This window comes from Simochromis diagramma, unplaced genomic scaffold (genome assembly GCF_900408965.1).
Source record: "Simochromis diagramma unplaced genomic scaffold, fSimDia1.1 OVJJ01000343.1, whole genome shotgun sequence".
NCBI classification, from domain to species: Eukaryota; Metazoa; Chordata; class Actinopteri; order Cichliformes; family Cichlidae; genus Simochromis; species Simochromis diagramma.
The window spans coordinates 6,855,321-6,873,354 of record NW_024386831.1 but is presented as its reverse complement, the minus strand read 5'-3'; the positions used below and the strand labels follow the sequence as shown (position 1 = coordinate 6,873,354).

General features: G+C 41.3%; 1 protein-coding gene across 1 annotated transcript in view; it reads left to right on the top strand.

Moving 5' to 3' along the window:
- Positions 1 to 10,437, top strand: part of pth2ra (parathyroid hormone 2 receptor a) — a 78,106-nt gene extending 67,669 nt beyond the window's left edge. Inside the window, exons 12-13 of the mRNA XM_040027740.1 lie at positions 4,722 to 4,763; positions 6,715 to 10,437. Of these exons, the coding sequence (XP_039883674.1) occupies positions 4,722 to 4,763; positions 6,715 to 7,101 (429 nt within the window). The 3' untranslated portion in view covers positions 7,102 to 10,437. The remainder of the gene's footprint in view (positions 1 to 4,721; positions 4,764 to 6,714) is intronic.
- Positions 10,438 to 18,034: the final 7,597 nt, after the last annotated feature.

The window sequence follows — 18,034 nt, the reverse complement described above, 5'->3', positions numbered from 1 at the left end:
TCTCTTTTGCATGGATGAGTGCTCCCAGACTCCAGGTTTGGTATGATTGGTTTTGCAAGTGACAATTAATTTGAAAAAATGCATTTACAAAGATGCACTCAAGCACATTAGTGTAGTGATAAAGGCCTGAAGTGTAATGGATTTTTTGGAGTTAACCCATTGCCCTTGTGAGGTGTCACTGGATCAGAAGGCCTGGGAAAAGTTTAGTCACAGTAAGGAAATTCAAATTCAAATTCAAATTTTATTTGTCACGTACACAGTCATACACAGTACGATATGCAGTGAAATGCTTGGACAACTGCTCGTGACCCAAAGAAAACAAAAAAAGGAAAGGCTATGAATAAGATATGAAATAAATATGAAAAATTAAAAAGAAAAATTAAAAAGGGTAAATTTAACTAGGAAGGAATAAAATATAAATTAAGGTTAAAAATGAAATAACTGTACAACACAAATTAGAATGAAGGGTAAATTTAACTGGGAAGAATAAGATAAAATATATAAATTAAAGTTGAAAATAAAATAACTGTACAACAAAATACACAATACGCAATACGCAATATAGAACTATATAAGAATGTATGAAGAAATCTAAATCTAAATATATATACACAATAACAGCAGCTGTACAAGTATTAACCGGAAATGAAGAATATAGTGACCAGTGTTGTGCAAAAACAAAGTCCAGAAAGTCCAGTGTGTGTGTAAGAACCATATGTGTGGGTCAGTACTGTGTGGTGGTGTGATTGAGAGACCGTATCGCCTGCGGGAAGAAGCTCCTCCTCAGTCTCTCTGTGTTGGTCTTCAGGGAGCGGAATCGCTTTCCTGACCTCAACAGAGAGAACAGTCTGTTGTTGGGATGGCTGAGGTCCTTCACGATCTTCCTGGCCTTGGTCCAGCACCGCCTGCTGTAGATTGAGTGCAGGTCAGGGAGCTCGGAACGGATGGTGCGCTCAGCTGACCGCACAACCCTCTGTAGAGCTCGTCTGTCCTGCATGGTGCTGTTCCCGAACCAGGTTAAGATGTTTCCCGCCAGGATGCTCTCTATGGTGCACGAGTAAAAGTTCCTGAGCACCTTTGAGGGCAGTTGGAAGTCTCTCAAGCGTCTGAGGTGGTAGAGACGCTGTCGGGCCTTTTTCACCACGGTGTTGATGTGACAGGACCATGACAGGTCCTGCGTGATGTGAACTCCGAGGTATTTGAAGCTGTCCACTCTCTCCACTGGGCACTCGTTGATGACAGGGGTCTGGTAGTTCCTCTCCTGCTTAGTGCTGAAGTCCACTATCAGCTCCTTTGTCTTACTGACGTTTAGAAGGAGGTTGTTCCTCTGGCACCAGTTCTCCAGATTCCTAATCTCCTTCAGGTAGGCCGTCTCGTTGTTATCAGAGATCAGGCCCACCACGACGGTGTCGTCAGCAAACTTGATGATGGTGGTGGAGCTGGTAGTGGCCACACAGTCATATGTGTACAAAGAGTACAGCAGGGGGCTCAGAACACACCCCTGGGGTGCTCCAGTGCTGAGAGTGGTGGAGGCTGAGACATGTCCGCCCATCCTTACTGCCTGTGGTCTGCCAGTTAGGAGAGTATGATGACCTCTGTTTGCTGATAGTGCTGAGCTTTCTGGCTTTACGAAAGGTAACAAGGACACCCCACCTGCTTTTAGATCTTTGATTTCAGGTGTTTTTAAGTCTCATTCCTACAGGTGTATAAAATCAAGCACCTAGCCATGCTGTCTGCCTTTGCAAACATTGTTCTAAAGAGCTCATTGAATTGAAGCTGTGCTGTAATGGGATGCTGCTGTTGGCTGTAGCTCAGGTGGTAGAGTGGGTGACCTACTCACCGGAAGGTTGGTGGTTTGATCCCAGTCTGCTCTAGTCTGCATGCCAAATATCTTTATTATCCCCACGCTCCGATGGATGCATCGGAGCACGAATGCGAGTGAATATTAGATAGAAGCACTAAAAAACCTTACAAGAAGGGCTTGTGTGATTGGGTGAATGCACAAGTTGTATAACGCACTGAGTGCTCAGTGAGAGTAGAAAAGCACTATATAAGAACCAGTCCATTTACCAGCCCATTCACTGTTTCAACAACTCTTACAAATATCAATGTTCCAAACCTTCTCTGGCATTAACATTAGCACAAACACTGTCCACCAGGAGCTTCATGGTATCGGCTTCTATGGCAGAGCAGCAGTGCATTGCATAGGTGGCGCGCTGCTTTAGTCCATGCAGTCTGTCAGGAAGGATTTGGTAGAAGAGCATTTATGAAACTGATACAACGTCCTACAACCACACCTGCAGGCACATATCTTCACTCATTCTCCTTGACATTATCGATATTACCCCCAGGTTCATTTTGAGACGACATCAACAGATCTCCTGTAGCATCACATTTCCTTAATATTACGTTAAGTACATGTAAAACTTATGGGCAGTACACACCTGCAAAAAAACAAACAAAAACAAACAGTAGATGGACATCCATCCATCCGTTTGGGCTGTCATAGGGAACATCATGGACCGTCTGTCAGACAGACAGATGACCGTTCACACCTAAGCCTGATTTATAATCACCAATTAACCTAACATGCATGTCTCTGGAGTGTGGGAGGAAACTACACAAGCCTCAGCCAGTCAGTCGATTCAAACTGGGCACCTATGGAAACTTTATTCCCATTCCTCCAAGTTATTCCTGCATTTGTATGTCAGCACAGCAGATTTTACACTGAAATAGCAGATGCTCTCACTCATTGTTGTGTCAGGGTCTTGCAGTGCAGTGTAGTAACACTATTAGCTGCACTATATTATTTTCTGGCTTAATATTTCCACTTCTGGAAATATTAAGCGACCGTGGCTCAGGGGGTTGGGAAGCGTATCTGTAACCGGAAGGGCGCCGGTTCGATCCCCAGGCTCTCTGTCCTGGTTGTTGTGTCCTTGGGCAAGACACTTTACCCTACCGCCTACTGGTGTTGGCCAGAGGGGCCGATGGTGCGATATGGCAGCCTCGCTTCTGTCAGTCTGCCCCAGGACAGCTGTGGCTACAACTGTAGCTGCCTCCACCAGTGTGTGAATGTGAGAGTGAATGAATAGTGGCATTGTAAAGCGCTTTGGGTGCCTTGAAAAGCGCTATATAAATTCAATCCATTCTGTTATAAGTACGTGCTTCTTTCTTCTTTTGATATTGGATAAATGTCTGATTCTCTGAATCCTTTTTTTTTAAATCAAGTAATTATCTTCTCTGCTATTTTTGAAATGCAGGACCTGAATCTCATCATTGTAGAATATACATCTCTTTACTCTTTGGTAACATTTTTATGAACAAAGACTGTGAAATAGGTAACCTTGGATACTGATTTCAGGGGCAATGATTGTGTAAAGAGATTAAATGAGTAATTTTTCATATTAAGAGGATTTGCTACAGTATGAGCCACAAGGGAATATTTCTTAAATGAGACGTTGTCAACCTGACAGAAACAATGCTGAGCTGCTGGTTTTCTTATAGAGCAGATCCAAGCTGCCAAAATCAGAATTAGAGACGCTGGTGTCTGTACATTATTAACGTTTCTGTTTTTCAACAGCTTGGCAGAGTATATTCTTCTTCAGTTACTGTCATGATGAAATGTTTAGTAAAATCAGAAACTAAAAATCTCTCCAGAGAACTTTGGTTTGTTTTGGCTTTTCAGAGATTTACTACCAAGATGTCTCTCACTAGTTGTGCATCGCAACGTGCACACAAACACACACATGAGCATGCAAACACAGATGGTCTGTAGACACCTTCATAATTCATAATTCATAACTGCGTTAAAAACTTTCTGGTTCAGTGAACACAAGAACAGAAGGAGCCAGAGACGCACTTTCTTTATTTTAATTAGACACTACAATAAGAAAAATCTTCTACATCCTCGATAAAATTGAAGCCATAATTTTGAGCTGAAATATATAAAATCAAATGTCTGTTTATTCAAGTGTTTAATCGTTGAGGAAAATGTGCTTGGTGTAAACTGGATCTATCCCAATCAAGTACATTTAATGTGACCAGATTCCTGTCATGGCGGGGTATGCCAGGGACGTTTATTAATGCACCCAAAAGCAGACGCTGGAGCGAGGGACTGCATTTTTAAACCAAAAGCGAGCCTTTATTAAGGCTGGTAAACATGTAGGAGCGACAACTAAACAGAAACCTAAACTGGGAAAAACTAAAAAACGGTGACAAGACTGTAGAATGAAACGACTACGATGCGACGTAGACGGAAAACAGACGACCTGACAATGAACAACGGAAGACGGGGGACTTAAATACACACAGGAGGTGATCAGGAAACAGCTGACTAGAATTAGCACAATGACGTCACAGGGGAAGTCAAACTAAACACAGTGACACACAACACTCTTTCAAAATAAACCAGGAAACACTGAGAAAATAACAATAATCAAAGAATAAAACTAAAACATGCAAAACACTGGGTCGCAGTCACTATCGTGACAATTTCATTAAATTAAACAATTTACACTGTAGGTATCCCACAAAATTACGTGGAAAACTTTAATTTTTTAAATGTATTTAAAGCAAAGTGATATTAACTGGTTACCTGCAGCATCACTATCATCTTAATAGCCATTCTTTGTATTGCATGTAGATCAAAGTGGTAAAGAATGTGATGATCGCACAAAATGTCTGAAACAGTTCATAACTTGTATTTCAATTTTTCTTTTCAGGGCTTCTTTGTGTCAATTATCTATTGCTACTGCAATGGAGAGGTGAGTAGGCAGTGATTTATTCACACTTGATAGAAGTGCTTTGACAGTATAACTAGAGAGCATGGCTGCTGTGCCTGTCAACATGTTGTTGATGCTTCAGATATACTCAGTTTTTACTACGTCATTGTATAATTACATGGGAACTCAGTACTAATGGGTCTGACTTGAAGTTTTTATTTTGATCACAACAACACAGCTGCAGAGTTGTGTGTCTGCGTCTTTCACAACACACTGTTGTGTCCACACACAGAGTGTCAGGTTTTTGTACGCCTGTCTAAGTCCTCAAAGCTGCCTTTGTTGTAGTTCCTCCCACAGCTGGTGTTGGGATCACTTTTTGCCGTGATGACACACAGAGACACGCAAACAGACTGACAACATGAAAACAATTCCAGCCGCGTTGATGCAGCTGCTGATATCTCCTACAAAGGGTTTAATTACTCCGGTGGTACATGTAATCTGTGGTCAGGCTGATGAAGCGTGTTTTTCTCCCTTCATCTGTGCTGCCATATTATCTGACTCTTTATTATCTCATTCTGCACGGAGAGTGCTGAGCGCTGAATTAAAGTTTCCATTTCTGACACTCTGATCTTTACACAAAACTTCTCTCTTTTTTTTATGCTGTCGTTCACTTTTCCTTCGTGATCCTCATTATCCTGCGGAGCTCTCCTTTTTATTCTCCGGAGCCTTTCAGAGTCACCGAAAACCAAACAACGCCAAATTAAACTGAAGGTTTTTGTATTCTGTTGAATAAAAGCGCCATAAAGCAATTTGTTATTTTGTTATTAACACTGAGCCAAATGACTCATGTAAGGTAAAAGGGTCTCAGCCAACACTTGGAATTAACACCCTACTCTGCTGCTCCGTGGAGCTTTAAGCTGCTCCTAATGCTCTGTTTTAGTCATTCAGCCCACGCGCTGCGTGCACAGTTGAATCTTTTTCATCCACTTGCATATAGGAAAGTGTAGGCTGCCGTGTCCAGCAAACAATCTCAAATGTTTGATACCATAAAACAGTAAATTCACATGTAGGAAGGCAGAGATCTGCATACACGCTCTGGTCATCAGATTTATAAACTCACGTGTACGCCGGGTCCTCTTTTTGAAGTTTTAAGTCATCATGAAATTTTATACATGTGCTCGGGCTTCATTTCCACTACGATTCTCAGCCATGCCCGGGTGCAGACACTCGCCTGTTTCATCACTTCTGTATTTGGTGCATAGCATTCGTACTACAACTTATTAGACGTGGCGAAAGTTTTATCAGAATTTGTTCAAATGTTATCATTACAGACAGAAAACATGTCTGCCAGTGCTCGCAAAAACAACTTCCTTATCAGAGATAAAAAATAATGTTGTCTTTTCAGGCTTTGCTTTCTTTACAAAGTGTGTCCCTGTGCTACCTGTGCGAGGGTCACACAGTTTTACTGGACATCAATCCTTTCAAAATACCTTCATGAGTGGGAAAAGGCGGTTTCTGTGTTTGCGAATGGTGTATATAGGAGGAAGTGACACAATTAAATGATTAAATTAGCTGCTTGTTCAGGTTAGGGTTGCACAGATTATCCCAGCTGGCGCTGAGCGAGATGCCTCTTGCCTCCTCGACAGTTTGCTTGACGGTCACAGAGAGGCAGCTTGCCACATTCACACTCACACCTGCACCTTATTTGCAATCACCAGTTAAACTAAAGAGCATGTCTTTGCAGGACTACTTGCAGAAAACTGTGGTAAAATATGTAATTTCCACACAGGGATGTAAGCAACAATAAGATCTGAAGCGGGGATGTGCATGCAGTCTGGCTGCTCTGATATTTTAAACAAAATGAAACAGGAACAAGGAACCACTGGTTAGAAAAGTATTCTGCACCTTAAAATATTTCTTCTGCACTCTGATCTTTGCAAAAAACAACTCAGCTTTGTGTATTTACAGGCTTTTTTTCCCCACACCCCCACAGGTCCAGACAGAGATAAAGAAAACATGGACACGGTGGAATCTTTCCTTTGAGTGGGAGGGTCCAGTTGTGTGCGGCCGCTACCGTTATGGATCTGTGGTCGTAGGTCTGAACAACAACAGCACCAGCAGCCAGTCCCACCTGGCTGGTGCTGGGCCGTCCACACGCTCCACCACGCTCGTTTCCAGCCGCGTTTACCGGAGCACAGGTCCACCCGCGATCAGCATGCGTGCCACCCTGCCAGGATACGTAATCAGTAACTCGGATCCATCCATACCCGAGGAGCCTGAGGACAGCGGTCCCAAGCGGGTGGATGATATCTCACTGAGGGAAAATCTGCCTGTTCTAAATATGAGCGGAACGGCTGATGATGAGGAGGAAACGCTGTAGCAGACATCAGACCGTTTACTCCTGTGTTATTCAAACTCTGAAGAGGGATGCAAAGACAAACCAAAAGTGTCACTCTGCAGACAAGAAGAGGAAAAAATGTCCCGGACATTCATAAGAAGAAGAACTAACGTGAACTTTTTATACAGTACTGTAAATTGTGAAGAGATGTTAACTGTTGTCATTGCTATACTGTTTTTGCTGCCAACGATCACCAAAATGCTGACTTTTAAACTTCTACACACAGAGCCTTTAACAGCGCACACAGGTCACGGTGAAAAATGAACACTGAGCCAGAGTCACAGCCCCACACATCACAGTACAGCCGGCACTTTCAGCAAAAGCTGTTGATGGCAGACTGTTTACTTACGAACATCATTTGTTGGAGCGTAAGCAGGCTGGCTGATAAGTGCTACAAGTTGGCAACACTGCTGCTACTCCAGACCCTTTATCTGACAGTGGCTTATTACCTTCAGACATTTCCAAATGACAGGAGGTGAAAAGCTTTTGAGCACCTAATTTAAAAAAGGACTAAAATAATTAAGTAAAAAATAAAACAGGTTTTTTCCTCAGGGAGGGCAACACCACAGTGCCCTCTATTGCATCACAGCCACTGGAGGTTAGCTTGGAAACACGCTGTAGCATGTTTAACAGCGGTCGTCTGACGTTATGGAAATTTCAGCATCTTTTCCAGCCATCACCTTGATTGTACAGTATATCACATGAGTGCCACATCCAAGCTAGGCTCGCACAGTAACGCAAAAATAGACGTTACGGATTGGATGGTGAGGTGAAAACACAGCATGAGCAGCATGATAGCTAACGAGGGATAAAAAACCCATAATCTCAAAGCAAACTGAGCACTGGTGAATCTTTGTTCCGGCAGACATGTTCTCTAAATTTGATCATACAGTAGATGTTTTCTTTAAATAGCTACAAGCTTCATCGAACAGACAATGGGCTCTATTTTCCTGCAGGTGTAAAAACAGCCGCTGCAGAAATGCGTGACGTCACAGCCATGCACACCTGCCAGCTAAAGCTATAACTATGCTTGGAATCACTTGTCTGAGTTCAGCATTAGTCTTTTCTCTACCTCAAACTGACGCATGTTTAAAAAGAATGTATATAACAAAATACAGCGTTTTTGTCATCTCTGGCATAATTTCATTTTTGTTTGTTTTTTTGAGAAAACAAATATTTTACCCTACTTGGGTTTAGAGCTTGGGTTTGTTGCTATATCAACACATTTTTAAAAACTTGAAGTACTAATTTGCATTTATGAGTTTTTTGGGGGCAACAACAGACTGATGATGTAGAAGTCTCAAAAACTGTATGATTCAAGTATCATACACTAGCTGTTAAGGAGTTAAGGGACCCTGTTATTAGCATTAAATGTGGTTTGTTAAGGGCAATACTGTGCCATAGAGGGGCGGTCCTCATTTCCCTAAAGTTGACCCCCTCAAAGGATCAGCTTGTTGGCCATTTAACCAGGAGGTGGCTTCAGTGAACGGAGCGGGGCACGTCAGCTTGTATGCATCTTATACATGACCTTGAATCGTTTTTTCTTTCATCTACCTCATGCTGATGTGTCAAAATACAGTAAGTTTGACTGAGCTTTTTACCAACTCACATCTCCGCCACAGTTTTAGCTGTGAGGTGTCCATGGACAGTGTAACAGGTGGAAGGACAAAGCTGCTATGGCATCGCTCACTGGTTTGTGAAGTCTTGTTATCCGGTGTTTTCACCATCTTGTTGTTTTGAAACACGATGTGATGTGATGAAGGAGTTGATCCGCCTGGCTGCACGCTCATCGGCTCGTTCTTAGCCAATCCCTGGCTAATCCTTAAACCACCAAAATTTACAAAATCAGCGTCACTTTTTACCCACTGTGAATGTGAGTGACAGAGTCGATTAGCTCATGAGGAAACATTAACAGAACTCAGGGCCTACTTCCAATTTTCTTACATTTATGTAGATAAGATTAATCTTTATTGTCATTGTACAGATAGTAAACAATGAAATTTCAGAGCACTACATTTGAAGGTGCATAAAGACAAGATGAAAACAGACATCATGAAAAGAGGAAGGAGGAAACATGTTACTACAATCACTCACAAACCAGCTTTTACACCTGAGATGTAAGCTCAGTGTTGGCAGCGTTAAGTTTAAGTGTATTTAAAGTCTTTACCGCCCATGGAAAGAAGCTCTTTCCTAATGTTGTTTTGCTTTTAATATTCCTCCTTCCAGAGGGCAGTTGGCTGAACAAGTGGTGCCCAGGATGATTCTCTTTGCTCTGGAGGGACATCAAGAGCTTTGAGTCTCATCCAAAGAGGTTAAAGGACATCCTATGGTCTTTTCAGCTGACCTCATCACCTCTGCAGTTTTCCCTGTCAGCTACTGTACAGCCAGCGTGCCGCACAGTAACAGCAGTGTCAGAGCGCTCCCAGCTGTAGAGCAGTGGTCACCAGCAGTCTGTCCTGCAGACGGTACAGAAATCTGCTTGCAGCCATATGTAGTTGGTCTTGAAAGGACTGGACAGACTGATCATGTGAGTGCAAAGTTGTATAAAAGCATAAATAGTGAAAAAAAGTCTTGCTGACTTTGGTCAAAGTAAGATTCAAATCGGGATTGGGAAGTGATCCGGGTTTTGTCCCGGTGGCCAGGAAAAGAAGAATGTGAAGTTCTTCTCTGTCCATATTCATTTAGATAGGGGATTAAAAATAACTGCCCACACGTGTGTTGGCCCTGTGGCTGCTGAGTGGAAAGACTTGGACAGTCTGTGAAATGCAGTATACTTTCTGTGTAATTTCTTACATACCTGTAGCCATCAAATTCAGCAGGAATGATGAATGAGTCCAAATCTGAGCAGACAAACTCTGAATTATGTCAGGATGATTATTACAGCTATTTTTCATTTTGCCACTTCCAATTATCTTTATAAATACTTGCAGTTGTAGCTCATGTGCATTCAAGTAGAGGCGTATAATGAGCAGCGACACAACGATCTATCCAGTGTTCCCTGAACAAATGATACGTGCTGTTAAAACATATTATTTAAACAATTTCACACATGAGAAGGCAGCACACGATAAAAAGTACACTCTATTGGTGAATTATGGACATGTGCTTTTCACTCAGAAGCCTCTTAGAGGATGGAAGATGACTCGTAACTTAAATCCTGCTTACTTTACTTAGAACTGACACACAGCTGACAGAAAAGGATCCTGGGACTCGGCGACACCTGGAAAATGAGAGGCTGAATGCCTCATGCTAATAATATACTCAGCCTTTTCTCCTCATTGCATTAGACCAGGGGTCAGCAACCTTTCTGATGACGAGTGCCATTTAAAATTTCCTCAGAAGTCAGTGTGCCATATGATTGCATTAGCAATAAATGTAATAACGCTCTATATGAACAGTTACACATTATATAGAACCACTTTATAGAATTATATTTGTTTGCAGATGTTGGCAGCTGTCAGCGAATAGCGAAAAAAAAAGACACTTTTTATCCATAACAAGAACTCCATGACAGCAAATGAACTGTACAACAGAAAATACAACTGCTATTTATGGTCTCCTCACAACAATGATAAGAGAAATAAACTGGGCCAATATGGCATGTTTGTTATTATTCAACCCAACCCTTCAACTCATTCACGTCACCTAAAAGGTAAACCTGTTTCTCCATCACAGCTCTGATGATTCAGTAAGAACATCTCCTGGTTTCATCTTCATGTTTCCCTCTCACCACATATCCAAACCGACATCATGAGCAGCAGCTTTACAGCTGTGGCTCCAGCAAACATCAGCTAACATCAGCAAACATCATAGAAAGAAATATTAAATAAATTCTAATAACAGCTGATCACGCTTAAACGTGCTGCTGTTGTTTAGCGCGACATCCGCTGGTTTCCTCTTTCTGGCACAAAATGGGCGATAAACAAACAAGAGAGAAAAGCCGATCAGCTGATCATTGATCAGTTTCATGATTGAAGTAGAAACAGGAGAGGGAGGGGAGAGAATGAGAGAAGAAGAGGCAGCTGTGCAGTGTAACAGAATAAATCCACTTTTGTGTCTTTTTCCATTCTAGCTGAAGTCCGGGACAAACTGCGTCTCTTCTCAGCTCAACACCAAACGCGTAATATTTTTTCTGAATGCGGGACGATTCTGCCTTTTTACAGGACGGTTGGCAACTCTATTTTATTCATAAGGTTAGTTAGTAAAGTTCACTATCAGCAACATCAAAGCACCCACCCAGCTGTATAGAAACTCCGTCATGCTAGCTAGTACGCAGTACGAGTTATTGTAACTGATAGTAAAAAGTCAGCACAACGAAAATAAACTCCACCTAAACTTGGTTTATATCTGACCCAGATAGACTGCAGTCATAACTTCTTACCTGAAGTTCAGTTCACCTGATACTCGGAACACCTCCCCTTTCTCTCATCCACCTGCTGGCCTCCACCACTTGCTAATGTTACTGAATCTGTGGAAGCTCCGCGATAGTCACCACCAAACAACTGAGTTATTTTTGTTACACACCGACCAGCATCTGGCCAATCCACCACCTTCCATTGTTTATACCGTTACAAAGAAAAAATCATCGGGCCACCGACCAAATGCCCCGATGGCCAGTCCAGCTATGGTCGTGCCATCACTTAACCCTTCGCGTGCCAACTGTGGCACGCGTGCCTAGGGTTGCCGACCCCTGCATTAGACTGTACCTCGCTGTGCTTGGATAGTGAATGTCGTCTCAAAACTGCAAACATTTGCTCGTCACGCTGTCATGTTTGCACAAAGAGATTTTGCTTCCATTTGCATTCTCACTAGTGTTTCAGGACAATAGAGCCCAATGTCACCATTCACAGGAGTTTCTAACCTGCTGTTGGCTCATTTCTACTTCCAGAAGATGACATCGTATAAGAGGAGGATGAATTGTGATGTGCACGAGCTGCTCATTGGTGAATTGCTATAATGTGTGCTCTTGTGCAGTCTGCCCCCTTATAAAAAAAAGAAAAGTGATGTATTTTGTGAAAACAAACTTACCGTTGAGCGAAACTGAATGTATCCAGAATTATTTTTGTGTCTTTAAACTGAAGTTAAACTCAGATTTTCACTATTGATTATACATGCATAGAACATATGTTTACCATTTGTAAAAACAAAGCCAGTAGCACAGACAGATTTTTAGGGCAAATCAGAAATTGATGCAACATTAAAAACTTATATTTTTTTGGACAATCAACCAATGTCCTAAATTTGGTGGCAGCTTAACTGTCTTGTGTCTTCTTTGTGCATGCATTGCATGTTTGTCAGCATTAGATGCAGTCACTGGACACAAAAACTAGAGTATTTATTGTGCTTGTGCCTCCCTTGCTCTTGCAGAAGGTCTTAAAGATTTACTTGAAAGGATTCTTTAAATTCTTGTCTGTACATGTGCTTAATGTATTTGACTGTTTTCCTCTGTGATTTTTTGGGTCTCCCTGCTCTTCTGCTCTACTTCAAACCCAACTCCCTTCTCTCTGTTAACTGCTAATAAATGCTCAATGTTTTCAGCAGCAACATCTTTATGTTCTTGGTATTCCTGCAGTCTTACACATGCACATCACAAACGTTTTGTATGCTCGGTCATGTAGGAGTGCTGATATTAGCGTGTTAGCAAATTGTCAAACAGGATTGTTTTGGTTTAGTTAGTGTTAGCGTGTTGGTTTTAGCAAGAGATTAAGAGGTTATTGGAAGTCGTGACGCCATGCTAGAGAGCTTCACAAGTCTTCAGTCATTCAGGGTCAGGGTTGTCAAACTCATTTTTGCACCGTGGGCCACATACATGTTAAGTAGGCTGGACCGCAGAAATGAAAAAACAGGAACTTTTCTGTCATCTAGTAGTTTTTTAATTTCATTACTTTGTTGTACCATGAATAGCCATGAGGGAGGTAGAACTTTTCTACTGTCTGAGCATTCAAATCACTTTACTCAACTTGCCTTAAGATTTTCCAAAGCAAGTGTGCTGGACTGAACGGATTCTGGCCCCCAGGCCTTGTTCTGGGTTGAAAGCTAATGTTAACCAGTGGTAATCAAAGGGAGGATGTGTGAAGCTAGCAGTTTGCCTGTGGATAGTGACTTACGAGTGCTGTATGGAGTCATTTGGGCAAAAAATCTGTTGCCCAGTCCTTCTATATCAGTCAGCACAGGCTTGCTACTTGCTTTAGTGCTCGAGCACATTAGTGCTCCACTTTTAATGGAGCTGTTCTGAGTAATGAAGTTCAGATTACTCGTTTTGGGCAGGAAAAACAGCAAAAACATAAAACTATCTAACACTGCTTAAAACCCATTGCACTGTGAAGTAGCATGGCCTAAACAACCTCCTGCCTTGCTTTACAAGTGCATTATATACTCAAATAGTCATTATCTGGAGGACAAGGTTATAATTAGCCTTATGTCGCTCGAGTACAGTGTATGGGTTATGCTTTGCACTCAATGCTCTGTGAGTGGACCATTATAAAATATGAAATATTAATGCATTAGCTCAGATGTACCAAATTATCGTCAGACGTCACATTTCGAGAGTCAAGTCAGGCATATTTTGCAAGGGGAGCAGAACCATCACCCCTCTTAAATGACATGCTGAGATGAATGCTTTAAGGACAATGCACCTGCTTGTGTATGTATGAGAGATTTTTAGTAATCTCTTCAAAATTCATTAAGTCAAATGCATCATTTGGATGCAGTATAAGGTATCCTCTCTTTCTGCTCCTGCTCAGAGGCGGAGCCAGACATTTGAAACACCCGGGGCTTAGCCCTAAAGGGTAGTATGCATGTGGGATTTTTTTTTGGGGGGGGGGGGGGGGTTAGAAATGACTGAAAGATTAATAGGCTCTGTTTTGAGTTTTGTTCAAAAAAGAATGACTTCATATAGGGAAAAATATATATCACATGTGCAGGATACCTTAAACTAGTTTTTTAATTAAGCAGCAAGGCAGAACAAAGTCGGGGCTGTATCAAGACACGAGGACTAAACCCCAATTCAACCAGACCCAGAACTGATCCGGAATTAAAACAGGACTACAACAGTAACCAAGACAGAACCAGAATCAGAACTAGATGATAGTAGCACTAAAAATCATCATAGACCTGCACTACACTTGTTTTTTTTAATTCTACCAAAGTCCACTATTTAGATTGAGAAAAGTTTATATAATTATTTAGCCTTGTTGTGCAAACAAGCCTGCATAACTTAATAAATATAGAATTTGAAAAATAGCAAACCTAAAAAGAAACACTAGGTACGAGATACATGAGGACCTATGATACGGTGATACTTTTGGTAAACAACCATTTGACTAACATGTGTGTCTCACCTGCTCTTGTTCCATCTCTGTTCTGTCCTCATTCTCCATCTCCCTCTCTGTTCCTCTCTCTCCCTCTTTGTGCTGACAATCATCAAATATACAGTTGAAACCAGATATTTACAAACTCTTCAGACCAAAACACAAACACTTTTTTAATTGTAACATCAAATCAGACTAAATGTTTATTTTTTTTAGATTGATAAATATAAAAAACATATTTGTTAACTTTAAGAGTAAAGAGAGAAACTATCTGTATTTCTTAATTGCAAATTGCACCAAATTGTATTCAAACTTGAGCCACACTTATGGAGCTCCACAGTTCTTTTCCTGGTGTTTTGGTTGACATCTCTTGATTTTCCCATGTCAAAGAAACAGGCTCTGTGTTTTGCCTTATATGCATCCACAGCTGTGCCACCAATTTACTCACATGGACTCTACTAACCTATCAGAAGCTTCTTCAGCTCACAATGGAATTGTCTGGAGTTTCTTATTAATTAACAAACTTAGTGTACATGTACTCACAAATTTGATCAAAGTGATAAAAAATAGACAGCTCTGTCTCTCTTTATTCTGACATTTAACTAATTCAAAAGATATTTCAATATTTATCTAAAACAAAAGTTTACTCTAAATTGATGTTTTACAGTAAAAATGTTTTATGTTTTCTCCCTAAAGTGTATGTAAATATCTGGTTACAAATGTGAATATCCTGCTGTGTACTGAAATCCCTCTTGTTTTGCATAGAAATATACTGAACAACATACAAAGCATAATATATAAAATAACATTTACCTGAGTTTTTTCTTTGAAAGAAGCCTCTAATGTCCATTCTTATATTTCAGTACATAACTGAAACCGATTTAGTCGGGGAGGGTAAGAACTGAAAATATGAAATAAACACACGTAAGCTAAGACTCTAAAAAAAATAGCATTTGTTCGGCTTTTCATTTCGCCATTTGTTGATTCACTTGAACAGCAAGTAACGTAATATTGGTCAAGTGATCAGTTTGATATCAATCTTTCATGATGCACCGTCATATTTACATTATTTGTACGGTATGAATGATTTGCTTTGGTACCTGGTCAAACTTAAGCTCTCCTTAGTATGGCTGGCTCCGTTTCTCCAACAGCGGACTCACAGACAGCAGCTGCCCCGCCCCCTCGCTCAGTCGCTTAGTGCCTGAGCTCGGATCATACCAATATCAGGGGGGATTCACGCACAGTCGTAAATTCCCAGTGTGCACTATGTGCTTCGAATATTGTGTGTACTTTTTGTTTTATACAGTTGTCAGCCAGGCATCTAACTATGAAAAAATTACACTCCAAAAGACCCCGGGCTTCTGACAAAACAACCCGGGCTTAAGCCCAGTAAGCCACCCCCACGCTCCGCCCCTGCTCCTGCTTACTCCTCGTTTGAATGCTGATCCAAATTAACGGACCAACCCCCACAGTATTAGTTGCTGTTTACCGTCCACCTAAAATCAACTCTGACTTTTTAACTGATTTTTCTAACTTTCTCGCTGAAACCCTACTCTTATCTCCAAATATACTACTGCTGGGCGATTTTAACATCCACATGGACAACACATCAAATTCAGCCACAAGAGATTTTATATCTTGTCTGGACAATTTTGGCTTACACCTTTATATGGACGTTCCCACACACTCCAAAGGACACATTTTGGATCTTGTTGTGCAGTTTTGGCCTTTTTCAGACCATAAATTAGTTTTATTCAATGCTAGTCTCCGTCTCCCACTATACAAAAATAAACAAAACCGCTCAATTACTTTTAGAAATATTAGGGGCATTGATCTATCAGCTCTTTCCCATGGCATTAATAACTTACCTACCATTGATGCCTCAGCTTCCATAGACGACCTGGTATCTCACTATAACAATGAACTTATCAACCTCTTAGATACATTGGCTCCCCAAAAAACTCGAACTGTTTCTTTCTCTCGCTCTGCGCCATGGTACTCATCTGCATTTCGCCAACTTAAAGCTACTGGACGCCGCCTAGAACGTCTCTCCAGGAAAACAGGACTTACTATTCACAAGGACATGTATCTCAGTCATACACGACACTATAAAGAAGCTATTCATCATGCTAAATCTGCCTACTACACCTCTGTTATTGAATCTGCTGAAGGAAACACTCGCACTTTGTTTTCTACATTGCATAATATTGTTAAACCCCCAGATACCTTTGCCATACATACACACTCTGCAACAAATTTATGGACTTTTTTTACACCAAGATTGAGAATCTTCATCAACAATTGCCCTCGTCCTGTCAAATGGTCAATTGTTCTATCTGCATTTTTTGTCCTTCTCAGCTGTCATCCTCTCTGTCCAATTGTGAACTTCCCACAATAACTCAGCTACCTTCCATAATTACTAACTTAAAGTCATCATCATGTAAACTTGATCCACTGCTGACAAATCTTGTTAAACTCTCATTCCCGTCTCTTGCTCCACTGAGTGCTAATATCGTACACTCCTCTCTTATATCTGGTTCTGTTCCTTCTTCTCTTAAAACTGCAATAATAACTCCAATACTGAAAAAGAATGGTTCAGATCCCTCCAATCTAAATAATTTCAGGCCAATTTCAAATCTCCCTTTCCTAGCAAAAAATTCTTGAAAAGATAGTTGTAGAAAACCCCTGTGATTTGTGTATATAGACTGTTCCACGGACCCCCTCTAACCACTGCTAAGATGGTACATTCCTCCCATCCTTTGTTTGTGTTTGCGCTGGTTCACCGTGATAGCGCTGGTGGAGCTGGGCTGTTGTACTGAACATGTGTCGTGCGTGTGCGTGAATGATAAGTAAGTGCCTTGTATTTGTTTGTTCTATGGTTGTAACTTATCATACACTTGCCTATGTACATTGTGTGATGCCTTTATAGAGTTTTCCAGCGGTTTGTGTAGCCACGAGACATTGTATATTCACGCTGATTTGACCAAAATGGCGCTACCCTTGTGAACTGAGCTGCCCAAAGTAAAGATGGAGTCTACCCCTGTGCAGCAGCCCATTTGTGTCCACCAGGGGGTGGTGTTTAGTCATTTTCGAATTAGACTTTCTGTTCAACCCTTTCTGTATTATTTAGACCAGCTTGGTTGACTTTAATTGTTTGCTAATTGTAATTTCTGTTATTTACAGAACCACACACATATACATATACTCATGCGAATTCACTTCTGGAGATGTTTGGATTAAAGGAACCCTAATTCTCATTGCTGTGGACCCTCTCTTCCATCATATAAGTCACCTGTGCCTTCTGACCGAGGATAGGAAAATCCTGCTGTAATTTGCCAGTTTATTAAGCACACACATGTCCAGTTCAAGTGGTCCTTCGAGCCGGAGTAATTACAGCATTTCCTAACATGGCGACATCCCGATATGATGAAGAACAACAAGGTGCCCGGCAAAGGAGACCACATAGGGCTCCAAGATATCTGGATGACTTCATCTGGACCTATCCCCCACAGCCGACTAACCCAGTTCCACCGAATACTAACGCAGCTACTCCAATACACCAAACCGCTGGCATCGACGGCTCACCAGAGATGGAGAGAATAAGG